This window comes from Lytechinus variegatus, chromosome 9, assembly GCF_018143015.1.
Source record: "Lytechinus variegatus isolate NC3 chromosome 9, Lvar_3.0, whole genome shotgun sequence".
NCBI classification, from domain to species: domain Eukaryota; kingdom Metazoa; phylum Echinodermata; class Echinoidea; order Temnopleuroida; family Toxopneustidae; genus Lytechinus; species Lytechinus variegatus.
Window position 1 is genome coordinate 15,907,542 of NC_054748.1, and position 20,569 is coordinate 15,928,110.

Genomic DNA, 20,569 nt, shown 5'->3' on the forward strand with positions numbered 1-20,569 from the left:
GAAAATTTTCTTGCCATATTACTTTCCACCAATAGAGGGCGTACACAAAAATATGCCCAAAATTCAAGTTTTTGAGCGCTCTGGTGAATACAAAAATTATTCCCAAGTTAATAATGTCAAATAAATTGCAACTGTATGAAAATTAGTAATTTTGGTTACAAAAGTGATATTTTAATGATTTTTTGAAGTGTGTGCTCTGTACAACATTGGAATACCATAGTCCTACCTGTAGATTCACCACAGGCAGGGTGGTAGCAGTGAACAAGTGATCCCAGTCTTTATGCACACTCATTCAATTTTTTTTTTAAGAATATCGGAACCGAATTAGCAAGTAAAATAAATATTCCCGATGCACATTTTACAGATTATCTGTCAGATCCAAATCAGGAATCTCTTTTTTTTAACCCGAACGAACCCTTCTTAAATTATCAACATTGCCCGTACCCTTCACAATTCTAGATCTTCTGGATCTGATGGCATCAGTATGTTTTTACTCAAGCAAATAATTCACCCTCTTGCTAGCCCTTTGGCTCACATATTTAAAAACTCCTTATCTCAAGGCGTTTTTCCAGATTTATGTAAGATAGCTAAAGTCAATCCAATTTTTAAGAAAGACAATCCCCACGAAAAAAGTAATTACCGTCCCATCTCTTTACTTCTAACAATATCAATAATTCCAGAAAAAATAGTATACACAAGACTTTACAAATTTATCAACAAACACAATATTCTAAATTCGAATCAATATGGTTTTAGGAAAATTTATTCAACAGACTCAGCTTTACTTCAAATTTATGACAAAATAACTAATGCCACAGCAAATAAAGAACACGTAATTTGTATTTTTTGTGATTTAAGTAAAGCATTTGATACTCTTAACCGTGATATTTTACTCTCCAAACTCAATCATTATGGAATACGAGGCCAATCTCTCTTATGGTTTAAAGATTACTGGAATAATCGAAGGCAATATGTCACTTTTAATAATAATGACTCTGATTCTTTTTTAGTTCGATGTGGTGTTCCCCAGGGTTCGATTTTATGTCCTCTTTTATCTTTACTCTATATTAATGATATTATAAAAACCTCCTCTATTTTGTCATTTGTCTTATTTGCTGACGATACAATATATTTTATTCTCATCAAGACCTTAATTCATTAGCCAGTGTACTAAATCGTGAAATTTACAAGGTATCTAACTGGTTCAAGGCCAACAAACTTTATTTAAATACAAAAAAGACACATTTTATGTATTTCAGACATCAATTATATAATATCAACACACCAATTTACATTAACATTGACGGTACGCCTTTAGAATAGAAAACCAATTCGAAAATCTTGGGTGCAATTATGGATGAATTTCTGTCTTGGAACCAACACATACACCATGTTACAATGTGCGTTTCAAAAAGTATTGGAATCTGTTCAAAGTTAAAATTCCTTCTTCCTAAAAATCTTTATCTTTATTATACAATTCCTTAGTTTTTTTCCATATATATTATACCGCAATATCGTTTGGGCAAACTGTGGCTCTTCTAAACTAAACTCTATATTTAAACTTAAAAAAGGAGCTATCGGTATGTGTACAGGCTCACATTACTTGGCTCATAGTGACCCACTGTTTTACAAACTCAAAACATTAAAAATCTTTGATATTACTAAGATTCAAGGTGCAATATTTATGTTCAAGTATTTTAACAATCAACTTCCTCAGTCTTTTAATAATATGTTTAGGTTCCACAGGTCTGTCCACTGCTACCCAACCCGCATATCTGGAAATCTCCACCTCAATAACCCCAAATTATTAATATCCACAAATCTATTCAACATTACGGTCCCGATATTTGGAACAATCTTCCAGAAAATATTAAATCATGTTCAACAATCTACTCCTTGAAAGCTAATTTTAAACGTAACATTATTACATCTTACGCAGCTCCCTCTATAACTTAATATCTCAACTGCTCTCTGCCGCATCTGCACCTACACCTGCACCGCACCCACTTGATCAATGAAGAACTATTATACCTTTACGAGGCCTCCATCATCATCAAGCCTATAATCGCTTACGATGGCGGTCTCCTGCATTCATTTATAATCTTGTTTTGGAAAAACATATAACACATCTTGTTGATATTTATTGACAATATTTATTCTGTTTTCATTTTGTTATAATTATGTATTACCTTTGTATATATTGTATATGTGTATTTTGTCATTCTGATACTGATGTGAATGCAGAAATAAATTAGATCAAATCAAAATCAATTGTGTTCAAACTCCTTATAATCGTAACATTTTCAATAAGATGATATCCGAGGCATTACTTAATTTTCAAAAGCGATTAATTGCTTTTTCAATATGATTAATAAGGGTCTAGTTCAGATTATAAATTATTGATTCAATCCATAATAAGAATGTTTGACATCAGAGCATAAAAACCTTCAGTTTCAGAAAGTCCAATTTTTGTTATAAGTTTATGACGTCAAGGATATTTTGATGAATTAGTTTACAGGCCAATGTAATAATAAAAATGATACCTATATTTTATATAACGCTTTTCCCATTATGGTCCAAAGCGCTTAACATCATAATTATTACCCCGGTCATCGGATATTTGTATGCCCGCATGCAATGTGTGCATCTTCTCCACTCCCTGGGGAGCATTCCTACAAGACTTCCAAGACTCAATTGCTAGGCTAGGCATACTTCAAAGGCTTTCGTATCACACCGGGTACCCATTTGACAAGAGGAATAAAGTGTTTATCCCCAAAATATCATGGACATTCCATCTATGAAAAAAGAGGGGCATTCAAGTGGTTTAACGGTACATTTATATTACGAATTTTAATTGTGCCTCTTAAAAGGCGATGGAGTCTGCTAGTGATGAAACAAATTCTAAAAATAACCTTTAAATCATATGAATAGCTTAAGATAATAACCAATTAGAGCTTCACATCGCATTAGAAATGTAGTACATATATCATACTGTATAATCGAGAAAAATAGTTAAATATTGCAACTCACGTAGTTCTGCTCCACCGGCAACTATCATAAACCATATCAATAATCAACAAATCATGAAAATAACGAATTTTACTCGTTTCTACAGGTTCCTACCTTTCGCGTATATTACTATAAATAAATGTGTAAATGTCAGGCATATCAATAGATGAATGATAGCATCACAGAGATCAATACATCAGTCACCAGCTAACTCATCGATTCAACTGATGCGTGCGATAGGGTAACATCATGAACATGTTTGACAAGTCTGTTGACAGCAACTGCCTCTCCACAGCTCCAACAACCCGTGTCGATATAATATAATTATAAAGCCAAACATAGCTTACATTGTTTTGGAAGCACATTCAGAATATAAAATGGTTTTTTTATACTCCATGCACAATTTCACCTTTTTTAACCAACAAAGGAAATAACAAAACGAAATGCCATTTTATCATGTTTACCCACAAGAAGGAATCAAATTATCGCATCATGCAGATATCAGTTTCAACAGTTAAATGCAAGTTAATATGAGGCAACCAAATCAAAATATTAAATGTGTTCCTCTATACGAACAATTTAGATTTTTTTCACTGAAAAAAAAATGGAATCGTGAAATTCTTTTTACCAAGTATACACACACACAAAAGGGAATAATATCAAAATAGTTTAATGTTATAATGTACGCCAGAGTCACGTTTGAAAATTTCATTATGGCCAGAATTCACAAAGGTGGTTTCTGCAGAAACCATGGTTTCAAGCATAACCAACTTTGTGGATTCGGGCCTATGTTGCTGAAATGGCTTTTCGATTCGATTAGTCGTGGGTGACTGTCATCTAACGGTATCACTTTTATTGGTACTCATGCACAGTATATGTTTCAACGTGTTTGTCAAATGCTGAAAATTTGGAAATGAATATAGCCATCAACACCTCCCTCAGTTGTGTTGGCTTCGTGATCCCTTCGTCATGTTCGTGGCGGTACTCGTAAAAATGATAGAAATGGCGGGATATCATTTTGCTCACGTCAAATCTGAAAATAAATCCGAACTATTCAAACTGGTTAAAGGTCAAGTCCACATCAGAAAAATGTTGATTTGAATCAATAGAGAAAAATGAGACAAGCACAATGCTGAAAATTTCATCAAAATCGGATGTAAAATAAGTTATGACATTTCAAAGTTTCGCTTATTTTTAACAAAATATTTGTATGAACGAGCCAGTAACATCCAAATGAGAGAGTCGATGATGTCACTCTCTCACTATTTCTTTTGTACATTAATTTCACAATGTCTGACTTTCATGTAGGTCTATATACCTGAAAAGCTTTAGTGGAACCAAACGCTTCAGTCCCTGTGCCATCGGCTGTTCCACTGGTGACGTTGGCTGCACTTACTGAGGATGGTGGGCAAACTTCAACTTACAGCGTATTATGTTCAAGATTGTATTGTTAACTTTCTATTGTGTTCATGGCTCATCTCCCCAGTACCTTATTTCGCTGATCAAAAGTTATACCCCTTCAGGATCCTTACGTTCCTCCCTTTCCAATTCTCTTGTTACCCCCAAAGTTTCCAAGACCTGGGGTTAAAGATCATTTGTTTATTCATACTCGAAGCTATGGAATAGCCTCCCTCTTAACATCAAACAGTGCTTGACTTCTGAAACTTCCAAAAATTACCTCAAAACATTTCTGTTCAATTCTTCTTAATTTCTCTTACAATTTCCTGAAAAGCGCCCTGAGCACTCTACAGAGTGGATTTGGCGCGATATAAGTGTAATTATTATTATTATTATTACTTATTTTTGGATAAAGGTCCATGTATTTGGAATGAATTACCAATTACAATAAGACAGAGTACAACGCTGAACACTTTTAAAAGAAAAATGAAATCTTTACTATTACATAGGTACCTCTAAAGTGTAACAGTTTGATATTTTAAATAAGAAATGTATGTGTGTGTGTTTGCTGGTGTTTGATTACGAATGGTGTATGGGTGTTGATGTGGATGGGTGTTAAATTTAAATGTACTATTTTCAATTTATTTTACTTTGCTACTTTTAATCAACAATTCAATTTTTAAATCTTCTTATCTGTATGGAGATTGGCTCTTTATATAAGGCTCAGCCTTTCTGCCTCTCCTAATACTTTCATTTGTATTACTTGTATGTTTTTTTTATCTATAATCCTTTATATGTGTGTATATATCTACATTGTTATATGTTTTTTAATGAAAGTATTGAATAAATGAAATGAAATTACAGATTAAAACAAAAAATCAAAATCAATGCTTTAGATAGCTGCCTTGCAGACGAAAGGGGCAGTGACGATGTCACACGGCACATCGTTCCAAGGCTTCGCTGCGTCATCTGAGGGGTTCCTGCGCCAGAAAGACACGCAGTTTTCGTTTCCTCCCTCATCGTCGGGCTGTGTTGGTTCCCACGAGGCGTAATCATCCGGTGTCCCGTCAGTCCAAACGAAGGGTTCCAAAACCCCATTCGTCGGTTGATGATACCCGATCCATAACAATTCACCAATGTATTCCTCCTGTTAAAAATATTGTTTAACTTTGTGAGCAGCCGATTTAAAAATTCTCAAACCAAGATGAAACATGTGTACAGGTGCATGTATTAGAACTCATACACCCTGAAAACAACCATTATTGAGAATGAAACGCTAAAACTACAAGGCAAACCCCGATTTTGTAAATAGGTGTCTTATAGACGCCTAAATAGTACACATAATTGTAGGTACTGTAAGTGGGACAAAATTAAGATGATGTTTCCGGTCACTTTATATTTCAATTTTTGAAGCACTAAATATTTATTTTTGAAGGCATTTTTTTCTGGGCTTCATTTTTGTAACATGTCACAGACACAGGTGACAAATGTGACCTTCAAGCTCAGATTTTTTAAAAGTCAAACCAATGTTAACCAATCACTTTAGGCCAACAACCGAAGTGATAGCAATTAAATACACGATGAATAGCAAAAATAAAAAAAAAAACCTTCATACACACCAGTGGTTTTATTTGTGTGTTGGTGTGTTCCAAAACTACGGCCATCGTGAGGAAATAAACCAACCAAGGACAGGGGAAAAATGATCAAAAGTAATTAGGAGGAAAAGAAAAGTCTTTTTAAAAGAGGCCTGTGACATGGGGCCTTTTAATAGGACCTACTCATGGTATAGGCATTCACCGCAGAAACTCCGGTGTTAATTGATTAAACAACAGCCCGAAATCTAAATATGTCCACACCAGAGAAGTGTAAAACAACACCAGTTTGGATTTGGTCAAACACCAGATAGGTATATAACACCAATTAGTATTAAAACAGCATTGCTCTGATTTAAAACTGGTGTTGTTTCAATACTTCTCTGGTGTTGACAAATATAGATCCCGGGCTGGTGGCAAATCAACACCGGAGTTTTTGCAGTGTATTTAATCGAAGAAATCAGTGACGTCACATTTGATTCATCTTCCTCTCCTATTAGGTCCTATATCAAAATACCGACTAATGGCGACTATGTTATATTTTCGTCACCCTTAATTAAAATTCGGCTCTGTGTAAAGATGGCAGAGGTAAAAATGTCATTTTTTACCTCTGTCATTTTTACCTCTGCCATTAATACCTCTGCCATTTTTACCTCTGCCATTTTTACCTCTGCCATTTTTACCTCTGCCATTTTACCTCTGCCATTTTTACCTCTGCCATTTTTACCTCTGCCATTTTTACCTCTGCCATTTTTACCTCTGCCATTTTTACCTCTGCCAGTTTTACCTCTGCCATTTTTACATCTGCCATTATTACCTCTGCCATTAATACCTCTGCCATTTTTACCTCTGCCATTTTACCTCTGCCATTTTACCTCTGCCATTTTTACTTCTGCCATTTTTACCTCTGCCATTATTACCTCTGCCATTAATACCTCTGCCATTTTTACCTCTCACATTTTACCTCTGCCATTTTTACCTCTGCCATTTTACCTCTGCCATTTTTACCTCTGCCATTTTACCTCTGCCATTTTTACCTCTGCCAGTTTTACCTCTGCCATTTTTACATCTGCCATTATTACCTCTGCCATTAATACCTCTGCCATTTTTACCTCTGCCATTTTACCTCTGCCATTTTTACTTCTGCCATTTTTACCTCTACCATTATTAACTCTGCCATTAATACCTCTGCCATTTTTACCTCTCCCATTTTACCTCTGCCATTTTTACCTCTGCCATTTTACCTGACACCAATTAAAATTCTAACCATAGGGACTTACCAAGCTCACCCATAAGTCATAGACGAACGCATTCTCAGCGTCACTGTGTATTGATACCAAATCCGCTTCCAAACCCGCAATCGTCCGACACGTCGACAAGGCGCTGCCAAAGTTCACTGGATCCCTGAAGTAGCCATAGCACCACCCCTCATAGTACGACCAGGATTCGGCGCAAGACTTCGTCGGAGTTGTTGGTGTTGCTATTGCTGTTGAGGCCGTCGTTGGAGATGATGCGATTGATGAAAGCACCGATGGGTTCGTTGAAGGGGTTGGTTGTGTTGTTATAGTTAATGAAGTAAGGGTTGCTGGTGTCGATGTGAATGTTGACATGGTTAATAAGGGTGCTGGTGTTGATGTAGTTGGTGTTGATGATGGTGTTGATAGTGTCGAGATGGATGTGGTTGTTTGAGATGATTGGGTTTTGTTAGTTGATGAGAGGTTCTTAGGTTTTGTAGGGGATGGCAGAGTTGTTGGAGTTAATGAGATCTGTGTTGGAGATGCTGAGATCGCATCAGCTCCTATTAATAAAAATACAAATGAGACTCGCATCAGATTATTTGGGTATATATGTATAAATTATATAAATTATATATATATATACATATACATGCATACATACATAAATACAGTACATATATATATATATATATATATATATATATATATATATATATATATATATATATAAACATGTGTATTATATATATGTATATATATAATTCAAGGGGCCCTCAGCACAACCAGTAGGCAGGTACTCATCATTTAGCATGTTTAGTGTAAATAAACTTGGAAGACAGAAATAACGACGAGTGAGACGTAGCTCTCAGGTTTCCACACACACACACAAATATATATCTATATATATATATTGTAAAGAAATGGATGAAGAGAACAATGGTAGGCGTAGTTTAAATCAAGGTTCCCCAGAGCTTTCTACCCTTTGGAAAAATTGGTGATCCAGCTTTGATCCATGCAGCTGAGGCATGGCGGCTTGTCATTGTTCTAAACCCACCTTCACCCGACAAAGGAAATTATAATTGGTATAGTGTCGAAAATCTGTCTATCTGACGGTCAATCGAATTGGGTTCGGCCTAGCCACTAACCCGTCTCTGTGGTCTAGTGGTTAAGGCACCGGCGTTCAAAGCTGGGGGCCCTGGTTCGATTCCCGGCAGAGACATTTTTCGGCATCACCAATTTTTCCAAAGGGTAGTAGAAAGCTCTGGGGAACCTTGATTTAAACTACGCCTACCATTGTTCTCTTCATCCATTTCTTTACAATATTTAAATAAAAAAGAGTTGCCAAAAACTGTTGTACATGTATAACTTTACACATTTATAAATATATTATATATGTGTGTAAATGTCATCATTGAACCACAAGTTTAATCTGAAATGTTTGTGTTCAAAAGTAATTAGCACAAATACGAAATGATTTTGTCAATATGTCTAAAATAAGAAGATTTTGGGAAAAAATGACACCTAAATATTTTTCAGCTCCTGATGACAATGCAATTTGGCAAAGAGGCATGACATACTTGTTTGTTATCAAATTTGTCTTGATAACACAAATAAGTTATAAGATATAGTAAATTTTATGATGTGTTGGCAAGTGTCAACTTTTCTTTGATGTACCTGGGTGCATTGGCGGAAATCCCAGGGGGGACGTGTCCCCCCCTACTCAAATGTCCCCCTACTATTTTGGGTCTTTGGTGATGCTAAGAAATATCTCACTCAAAATGTGAATAAAACGTGCGTTTTTGGATGAGATGACCTTTTTTTTTGCTTGTCAAATTTTCCAGACCCTTGTCCCCCCTACCTTTTGGGAGAGATTTCCGCCCCTGCCTGGGTGTATGTAAACTACTGGCCTCAACAGTATATATACATGCATATATACCTTATTTGAAAATAAGAAACGTGTACCTGGGAGAAGGCATACGAACGTTGCAGAACCAGCGTTCATTCTCATCACATTTTTTGCAGGTACTGGTAGCAAACTGATGACGTCACCATTGGCCGACCTTATGGAACCGCACGTGGCTCGGCAGGAGTTCGGCGCCACTTCGGTAACTGTCATGACTGTAACGGAAATAATGCATTGCCAAATAATGCAGTACACGTATAGACAATATCAGTTATTTTACCCCGCTTTTAAAGTTACTGATTAGGAGAATTTTACAGACCAAATGACGCACCATTGTAAGATATAATTTGTCCCTCAGATGACCCTCCTTAATATGATTAAAGTGACTTAAATTTCATACTTAATTCATATTTATGTAACCGAGGATACTTTTTATATAACATTGTGATGCATATAAGTATGCCATAGTGACATTTGGTTTATATCACATTTGTATGTCACGCATAACTGTGTCAAATGTCACAATATTGCTGTTCTACACGTAGTTAGTTCGACCCCCTTATGAATGCCATTTGACTCAAATTAGCGAGTCATTTTGACTTTCACTTCGTTTACAAGGGGCCATTCAGGAGACAAGTTAACGGTGAACCTCGAAAAGTTTAGTTTTAATGTTGGTTCAACACAAGTGGATGTTATTGAAGCGCCTTTATTTATTGTTACGTTAACTCTGAAATAGCGTTATGTTTAATTTTTTTATGTAGGCCTAATCATTACACCTCATGCATGTCATGTGGTCATCTTTGACAAAAGTGGTTTGATTAGATTTCCGTTTTACAGTTTGTACATATTAAACGTAACATAACAAAGTAAAAATATTTCATAATATCGTATAAAACAAAATATAGATTTAAGGAACGCAATTCAAAAATAAAATTTCCAGAGAATTTTAGAATGAAAAACGGAAGGGCTTTCCGAAACGCAAAGTTTGAACAAAGGCAACCCATAACTTAGATTCATTACATAGATCAAGGTCGTATAACGTCTAGTTATTGTATTATATGGTTGAAAGATATTGATATTTAGTTAAATCATAACTGAATTATGCTGTTTATTATTAGACACCAATGATTACCCTGGTTGTAATATGTATAAGTAATAAACCATTTTTTTTTATCTCCTGAATAGCGCCACCTATATCCATTATGCTGATGTGAATAGAATTATTTTACATTGCATTCTTTGAGTTATATATTTGCAATCGAATGATCTTCTCTGACCTTAAAGAGAATGTTCATCCCACCAATACAGTAGAAATAAAGAAAAAATAAAAATAGTGTAACACTGAAAATGTTATCAAAATCAGTAAGATCCGTTATGAAGAAGGAAAATTAAATGACATTTTTAAATTTCAATTATACCACCCCCCCCCCCCCCTCCCGTCACAATTATTCGGATTGAGCAGGAATCGAGCATAACCAGCCGGAATGAAGTACTTTCAAAATTCGTGCCACATTCGGGAGGGAATTTGAAATTTTCACTACTTTTGCAAAAATGTCTTAATTTTTTGCGACATGACCGGGTGACTTCTACTGCCAAACGACGTTACAACAGCAGCTGGCCGCGTTTTATGCGATTCGGTTTTCTCTAGAATGTGATTAGAATGCATCGAATGCTCTTAGAATGTCGTAAGAATATCTAGAATGCAGTCAGAGAGCAGTCAGAATGCACTCCGAATGTCGTTCGATATTTCTCCACTTCGAATGCACTTCGAAAGTTTTGAACATGAGCAAAACATTCGGGCCGGTCACAAGAATGGACCTGATTGTCTGGAATGCACTCAGAATGCAGTCCGAATTGTTAGAATGCGCTTCGAATATCCAGGAAAGTCCCAAGAATTTTCATTCCAACGGCATTCCGGCTCATTCCGCCTCTAGTGTGACGAGGGTTTTAATTTCACAAAACGGTCGGTATACAAATGAGGGGACCAATAAAAATATTCCACTTACTCTTCATTTTGTTTTTTGATATATGACATGTTTAAATTTGTCTTCATTATAGTGTGAAACAAAGTTTCATTTCTCCTTAAAAATATGATAATTCAAAGAAGAGTTTCTTAATGCCAAATCAAAAAAAATATGTAATATCACATAATTTAGTTTCTATATCACAATTCTCAACTTTTTTGTATCTCCTTCACAAATGCACATCAAATACAAAAATCAAATATGGTTACAGATCAGATACATATTAATTCATAAATATTGTGCAATGACATGATTTTAGGAATAAAGGACCTGTATCAAATAATTTCAAATGATTTGAAATTATTTCATACAGGCGCTTCTTATCAAATACGTATGGAAGTAAGTGAGTGGGAATCAGTAATAAACACTGTTTGTAGAGAGTAGACCACCTAGCTAATTCTAGGTAATAAAAAAGAGAATAGACACTTACCTACGAATGCAATTATAACAGCCAATATTTCTCCAACGAACACAGTAGGAGCCATTTTTGCAGTAATTGTACGCCCTACGATGCTGCACGAAGACTCCAATGGACACTTTCCTTGAAGTCTTTTCTTGGACTAGTTCATGAAAAACATATTCTGAAAAAGTTAATGACAGTCTATCCAGTGGAAAATTAATGAATATGCCTACGTAAAAAGGGCGAGGACACTTAATATGTGACGCGTGATACCATTTGTATTGCAATTTTGTAATAGATCCCACGATATCTTCTAATTTATCCTGTTACCTTGCTCGTGTCGTTTCACCATCCTTAATTGTTCAATATCTACCATCGTCACGTCTCGTTCGAATTGATTAAAAATACAATGATTTCTGTTTCTTTTCTTTCATAATATATAACTTGAATGTATAGTAGCAAAACTGATTAAGGTTTTCAAAGGTCAAATCGGGTAACGTTTTGGAAGAATATTTTGTTGAAAACCGGGGGAAAACAGCAATACATGTACAAAAACTCCGATAATATTTTCACGAAAAATAAGAGAGAAATAAATGGTGTTGATAAGAAATTTCTATGTAATGATATAACTCCGCTGCACATATAAACGTGAATTCTTTTAAGAGACAAATCAAGACCATCGGGGAGAAAAAAAAGAATTTCTTATAAACGTATTTTCAAGAAAGCTGTAAAAAAAAATACGTTAATAAAATGAAATGTGAACTTTTAATACTGATAGATGCTCTTTATTCGTTTTTATCTGATGAAACTAAAGGGCATTGGTATAAATATATGTGTATTTGGGGGGGATAAGGGCCCTGTCCCCAAAAGAAATGTTTCACGACAGAAAAAAAAGATATAGAAAAAAGGTAGATGTGATATATAAAATAATTTTTTCTTAAAAGTATATCGGGATCTGTTACATCATTTTATTTTTTATTTAAAAAGCCAAAATTTTTGCTCGTTCGCTTCAGTTAACCGCAGCTTTATAGAAATTACGTTCTACACTCCATGTACGCCCCCCTCAAATTTTGAAGGTCGTTACCTTACTGACAAAGAAATATTCTACCATCGACATAGTGTAAAAAAAAAGGGCTCGCGACAATCTGGAGAATATGGACATAACGAAAATAATAATAATGATAATAATACATATAATGAAGCTAGCCTCATATCCATGGAGGACTATCTATTGTTACTGGGGATGCTGTGACAATGCTAAGCACCCCCAGTAACAATAGAATAATACTCCGTGGATAGGTCCATGGCTATCCCTGTATAAAAAAATATTGTTCATTTTGACTTAGTGGATTTGTGCAGAGCCCTTGTAAAATTTTGATCATTTCGTTTTGGAACCAAGTTAATTACGCATATACAATACAAATAAGGAGTTTAAACGTGTTCCGACCCATCATATTAAATTTTCCTGTAGCTTCTGAAAACTCAACGACAAAGAGAGTGAGTGAGGGAGAAAACGAGTTAGGGCGGCGATGCAAAGAGACAGACAGATTCTTGTAGAATACTAAAGTTTTACACAAATTCTGATTAAAATTCTCTTCCTTATTTCTTTGGGATGACTCTCGATCTATGCTCCACTGATTTTGAATAATTACTTTATAAAAATATTACTCAACGTCGCATTTTCGAAATTCAGGTAAGTTCATGGATAACTCAATTGATATCAACGAAATTGTTTCATCGCTCCTAAGATAACATCATTTCAAATGGTAAGGTCAACTTAATATAATAATGATAGAAAGCGAAGGGAAAGGTCTCTATTTTTTCTGTTTGATCAAAAGTAGAGCAAATGATACAACTATGCAGGAATATTATGATGCATGAGTTTATTCGCCTTAGTGTTGGTGAAAAGGGCAGAACCCATAGATATGATTCAATGTGCTCTGAAGGAGTAATTTCATTGGTTTTGACAAATTAACATGAACCAAGTACTCCAATGCTTGAAAATTGCTTGTTATGGTCTTGAGAGTGATGTAGACTGAATATATTTTTCCAGAGGTGTTTGCGTAGTGCCAGTGCAAGATAGCTTACCGAGTTAATCTGGCGACAACTCCTAAACTCTACAGGTTGATCTTCAAGTACATAGGTATATCAGTCCTGTGCCATAAAGGAATTCACTTGGCAAAACTAAAAATCATTATCGTATCCTTTTATCAAAGCTGACTTTTACGCAACCGGTCCCTTTATTCTGGAACATAGATTACAGCACGCGCGCGCACTAACCATAGACAATATATGTGCAAAAACATGCCTATACAAAATTTATCATAGCTCTTTAGGAAGTCCTTTGACCCCAATTTTTTTTTTCATATTCGAATAGAGTATGGATGGGAGATATAATTTCATGTCACATTTGACCCAAAATTTTATCATAACGTCATCAAAATGGCGTCGAAACTCAATATTCCCATTTTGCTACTTATGACGTCATCATAATTATGCACATTTGACTCTAACGCCATAAATATTGATCAATTTTCGCACAGTTTTTTATATGTTGTAGCTGAGGTCTTACTCTATCTAGTAAATTGGCTTTATTGTCATTTTAAGGAACGAATTATCCCTAAAAATGTCAATTTGTAAGGGAACGTCATTTTCCCTCATTGTGTGTGCAATCTCTATGGGAAATGACTTTTTCTCAAAACTGGATTTTACATTCCTCTATTTCGCGAGCCATATCTCCATTTGTTTCGTTGGTTTTTTCTGAGCTTGGAGCTGAAGTTGTGAGCTATCGCAAGTGTGGTCTTCATTTTCTGATTTGATGCCGGGATCATGCCCGTATTTCTCTTGCAAAATTGGATTTGAGATCCTCTCGTTTTGCTTATGTGTAAGGTCTATGGGAAGTGTGTAGCTCAATGGGTAAGGCATCAGGTTTGCGTCCTCAGGGTCCATGGTTCGAGCCCAGGGACAGGGGTAAACATGAGAATTTTTTTCTCTCTTCAACATTTCACAAATGGTCCTTAATGACCATTACAATGTATGTAAAATAAAACATTGGACAATAAAAGATATTAAAATCCCTTTTAATGTACAATATGTACATGTTCCTGTATAATATGTGTATGACCTAAATTTTTACACAACTTTCATTTCCCTCTTTTTCAAGAGTATTCAACACGTTCTTTACGTCAGAGAAGTTCAGCTTTCATCATGATGATCATATATTGATCTCAATAAACATGCTAATTGTCTTCCTGATCACAAAATCAGAGACAGATCACCTAATTCGTCCTCATGACGAATTAAAATTCTAGTTCTTATATCTTTTTCTATTTTAATTTTCCCTATTTCCTTTTAATTTAACTGGTGCATGCTTCAAGTTGTTATGTTATCTTTTATATGCAACTACAAGAATATTTATTATGAGGCTGCACTCTACATTTCCGCTTTTTAGCAGCCTCCTCCATTTCCAACCTGATATGTAATAATCTTGAATTTAATCATGGCGGACGGATGCAGTAGGACACAGAAGACTACTCAGCACAGTCTTTCCTGAAAGTCCCCTCCCCCTCGATGGTATATTTCAGAAGGGTGTGGACCCCCACTCCACTCCCGCTAAGCGAACGCAGACTGTTGTCACGAGCCAAAACGAATGTGAAACTTCCGAAATTCGTGTCGCCAACGGGAGGTCAATTTGGATCGTGTGGCGTCTTCATTAATTATAATTCAAATGAAAAAGAAAATCAAAGGCAATAATGAAAATAATAACTGTGTTGGTTTATAGAGCACACGCACCGTCCACTGATTAAAAGACGTTTGTGCAGCAACAGTTCCTTTATTTGAAACAAGTTACACATATCATAACCAGGGCGGATCCACGATTTTTAGGGGGGAGGGCTGGGCGTATATTTTCTCGAGGAAAATTTTACAAGGAAAAAAAGGGTTCTTATCCCCAAATTATGGACAGTGCATCTATAAAAAAGAGGTATAACGGCACGTTTGCATTACAAACGTTAATTGTGCTTCTAAAGGCGGGGGAGGGGGGGGGGCACGGGCCGGCTGTGCCCCAGCCGGATCTGCCAGTGATCATGACATATAAACAAATTCTACAAATCAACTTTAACTCATATGAACAGCTTAAGATACTAACCAATCAGAGCCTCATATTCCATTAGAAATGTAATACATATATCATACTGTATAATCGTGAAAAACAGTTAAATATTGCAACTCACGTAGTTCTGCTCCACCGGCAACTGTCATAAACCATATCAATAATCAACAAATCATGACAATATCGAATTCTCCTCGTTTTTACAGGCTTCTATCTTTCACGTATGTTATCATGATTATTACAAACGAATGTGCAAATGTCAGACATAACAATAGATGAATGATAGCATCACAGAACGGCACGTTTGCATTACAAATGTTAATTGTGCTTCTAAAGGCGGGGGAGGGGGGGGGCACGGGCCGGCTGTGCCCCAGCCGGATCTGTCAGTGATCATGACATAAAAACAAATTCTACAAATCAACTTTAACTCATATGAACAGCTTAAGATACTAACCAATCAGAGCCTCATATTCCATTAGAAATGTAATACATATATCATACTGTATAATCGTGAAAAACAGTTAAATATTGCAACTCACGTAGTTCTGCTCCACCGGCAACTGTCATAAACCATATCAATAATCAACAAATCATGACAATATCGAATTCTCCTCGTTTTTACAGGCTTCTATCTTTCACGTATGTTATCATGATTATTACAAACGAATGTGCAAATGTCAGACATAACAATAGATGAATGATAGCATCACATAAATCAATACATCAATCATCAGGTAGCTCGTCGATACAATGCGTGCGATAGTAACGTCATGGACATGTTTGACAAGTCTTTTGATTTCAATTGTCTGTAGATAGTACCGACAACCCGCGTCGATAAAATTATTATTATAAAGTCAAACGTAGCTCACATGATGTTGGAAGCACATTCAGGATGTAAAATGAGTTCTTTTGACTCCACGCAAAATCCCACCTTTTCAGCCATCAAAGGAAATAACGAAACGAAAGCCCTTTTTATACACAAGAAGGAATCAAATTATCTTATCATGCAGGTATCAGTTTCAACAGTTAAATGCAAGTTAACATGAGGCAGCAATAATCAGAATATTAAACGTCTTCCTCTGCACGAACCATAAGCGTCAGAAGCGGGGGGGGGGGGGGACGGGGGACGTGTCCCCCAAAATGTGAGGTTGGGGGACGACCCCCCCTAAATTTTTGGTTGATAACCTTTTTTTTTTGCTTGTCAAAAAATATGGTGGTCCCCCTAAAGTTTTTGGTTTCCGCCGCAAATGGCACGAACAATTATGTCTTTTTTCACTGAAAGAGAAATGGAAACGTGAAGTCCTGTTTACCAAGTTTACACACAAAAAGGAATAATGTCAAGATAGAATAATAATACGTCAGAGGCACGTTTGCAAATTTCATTATGTGGTTGAATTTACTTTTCGATTCGATTTGTCGTGGGTGACTGTCATGATCTTATACGGTATCACTTTTATTGGTACTCATGCATGCACAGTATATGTTTCACCGTGTTTGTCAAATGCTGAAATCTTGGAAATTAATATAGCCATCAACACCTCCCTCAGTTGTGTTGGCTTTGTGATCCCTTCGTGGCGGCACTCGTGCAGGTGAGAGAAACGGCGGGATATCATTTCAATCATAAATAAAAGTAAAATAAATTTTTAAAAAATCAAGGAATTCAAGACGATCATACGATTCAAGGAATTTCAGGGGAAGGCGATTTTCAGGCAAAAACGAAATAAGAATGAAAAAGAAATGAATGAAAAGAAAAGAAGCAAAATGTCGTGAAAACAAATGTAAACCAAAACACAACTGTATACAAATCTTTTTTATAATGTTTTTTAAGGTGTAACCTGAGAACACGAAATTAGCGTTTTATTGCGGTTTCTATCAAAAAGTTAATTCCTTTATTCGGTCATACCAACATTACAGTACCGATCAAAGCGATTATACGTTATTCCGAATGGCAAGCCATCGATCGTTTACTCTGTCTGGGTTCTCATTTGCCGGTGGAACCCCTTTCATAAACCTATCCTCCAAATAGCCGCCTAAGAGTAATGCGGATAATTTAATAAAAATTGCGTTCTAAAATTCCGAAAACATAGAGATGTATATTGACACTAGAGTAATCGCTCGCATTGACGCGCGCGTAACGCGACTGTGATTCCATGTATTGCGCAGCCGCCATCTTAAAGAGGGCAAGAGCGCGGATTTATAACACACGGCTCTATGGGAGAATATCACATATTTCACTTTTTTACATTATATTTTCAATTTAATGCTGTATGCAACGTTAAAATCACAAGGCAAAACATTTTTATGTTAAAATATATGATAACCATGCATATTTTATAAAGGAGATGGACTGAACATCCAGAAAACGGGAGAAACGACGAGGTCGACTGAGTAGTAGTTATTCAATATATAGCATATACCGTGACAATAGTGTCAGATAAGGTCAACTTAACACTTTAGAGTGTTCATATGTTCTGGTCATATGTCTGGCCAGTGAGGTCATGACCTCAGGAGGGGTATTAGAACCTGACTGCTACTGTGGCGTTACACTGATACACTGCCATCTAAAGGCGGAGGAATCATAATTGATCAACGGCATCCACAACTCACCAACATGCAACTGTGGCCAGCATGGTGAGTCAAGGCCACACCCCCTCAAGACTATGGCAGCACAAAGAAAGAAATGGCCCTCAGTCCCCATCAGCTCTGGATTGCCCAGCTACGGGAGCGGCTGTGGTAAGGAAGGAGCAGAGGGTGCTAAGAATCTCTGGGCTAGGACAGGCTCCTTAAAGGATGTGACCATCTGTACATATAATGTACGTTCCCTTTTAGGAGAGGATAGGCTATATGATCTGGAAAAAGAACTAGGCAACATCACATGGGACATAGTCGGATTGTGTGAGGTTAGACGCCGTGGGGAACATCTACAACAACTAAAAAGTGGTCATTTGCTGTACACAGGGGGAAAGGAGGAAAGTAGCATAGGAGGGGTGGGTTTCCTTATTCACAAGACCATAGCATCCAATGTCATTAGCTACAAGAGCACTTCAGACAGAGTATCCCAGATTATCCTAAAAATCTCCAAGAAACAAACCATGAAAATCATCCAAGTATACCTTCCAACTTCTAGCCATGCGGACGAAGAGGTTGATATGGTCTATGAGGAAATTGCAGAACTACTTGATGAAGACAAAGCAAATTTTACTATAGTTATGGGAGATTTCAATGCTAAAGTTGGTAAAAGGGAAGATAATAGTGAGATGATGCTAGGTAAATTTGGAATAGGCACTAGGAATGATAGGGGAGATCGTCTACTGGAATTTGCTTCAAGCAGAGGTCTTAAGGTAATGAACTCTTTCTTCAAGAAAAAGGAATATCGAAAATGGACTTGGCAAAGCCCAAATGGCACTACCAGGAACGAAATCGATTTTATTCTAACAAACAGACCGGACATCATTACAGACGTTTCCGTGCTAAATCGTTTCAATACTGGAAGTGACCACAGGCTTGTGAGAGCTAAAATGCATGTCAATTTCAAGCTAGAAAGAAGTAAACTAATAAGGAAGAATGCCAGCCTAAATGTGGACAAACTTAAACATCGTAAGGATGAGTTTCAATTGCAGCTAAGGAACAGATTCCAAGTGCTTCAGGATGAAGTAAACCAGGAAGATATTAATGATATCTACAATAAATTTTCTCACACTGTCCAAACTTGTGCTCTTAAAAGGGAAAATCAAACAACTGACAAGATCACAAAGGAGACACTCGATCTGATGGGAAAAAGGAGACAGATGAAGGTATCAACACAGAAGGATAGCATAGAGTATACAGAATTGTGTAAAACAATAAGAAAACGTATGAAACGTGAAATTCGCAGCTTCAACATAAAGAAAGTCCAAGAGACCATAACAAATGATAGCAGCTATAAAGCAACCAAACGTAAACTCTCCAGTGGGAAATCACAACTGATAGCTATTAAAGGGGAGGATGGAAGTGTTATTCATGACAGAGACCAGATAATTAATCATGTGAAGATTTTCTTTCAACACTTGTACTCCAGCAAGGTCCATGTTGATGCACCAATCATTGCTCTAGATGCAGATGAGGACATAACTCCAGTAGGAGTAGATGAGGTTGCTAAAGCCTTACAAGAAATGAAGCGTGGTAAAGCACCAGGCAGCGATGAGGTGCTGGTGGATGTCCTTAAAGATGGAGGCGATGTCATCTTAGAACAGCTGGCCAAGCTGTTTACACTCTGATTAGTAAAAACACAAACACCAGACAGCTGGAACAATGCAATCATAATCCTCATCCACAAGAAAGGAGACATAAAGGATATTAAAAACTATAGGCCAATTAGCTTACTTTCAAACACCTACAAATTATTTACAAAAGTTCTAACAAACAGAATCACTGGAACTCTAGATTTTAATCAACCGAGGGAACAAGCCGGATTCAGAAGTGGTTTCTCTACTACAGACCATCTCCACACACTAAACCAATTATTAGAGAAGACTTGCGAATACAGACAACCCTTGTGTGTGGCATTTGTAGACTTTGCACAAGCTTTTGATAGTGTAGAATTTCAGGCAGTAATAACAGCCTTACAGGTACAAGGTGTGCACCATAGCTACATTAAACTAATTCAGGAAATGTATAGCCAAGCAACTGCGACCATTCACCTGCACAAAGACAGTGATGAATTCCCCATTAACAGAGGAGTGCGACAGGGAGATACCATTTCACCCAAACTGTTCAACGCTGCACTGGAGGAAATAATACGTAAAATAGACTGGGAAAGTACAGGGCTAAACATTGATGGCGAGTGTCTCCATCACCTAAGGTTTGCCGATGATATCATTCTAATCACTGATGATGGCCTCAAGCTAGAAAATAT

At 36.5% G+C, this 20,569-nt stretch overlaps 2 protein-coding genes across 2 annotated transcripts; one reads left to right on the forward strand and one right to left on the reverse strand.

Moving 5' to 3' along the window:
- Window positions 1-5,299: 5,299 nt before the first annotated feature.
- Window positions 5,300-11,649, reverse strand: LOC121421842 (snaclec 3-like). Its single transcript, XM_041616643.1, has 3 exons — window positions 11,595-11,649; window positions 7,280-7,797; window positions 5,300-5,554 (listed from the first exon to the last, which is right to left on the reverse strand). Exons 1-3 carry the CDS (start codon window positions 11,647-11,649, stop codon window positions 5,300-5,302), a joined length of 828 nt encoding a protein of 275 aa, XP_041472577.1.
- Window positions 11,650-18,335: 6,686 nt separating this feature from the next.
- Window positions 18,336-19,931, forward strand: LOC121421843. The gene has a single exon (XM_041616644.1). It carries the CDS (start codon window positions 18,336-18,338, stop codon window positions 19,929-19,931), a length of 1,596 nt encoding a protein of 531 aa, XP_041472578.1.
- Window positions 19,932-20,569: the final 638 nt, after the last annotated feature.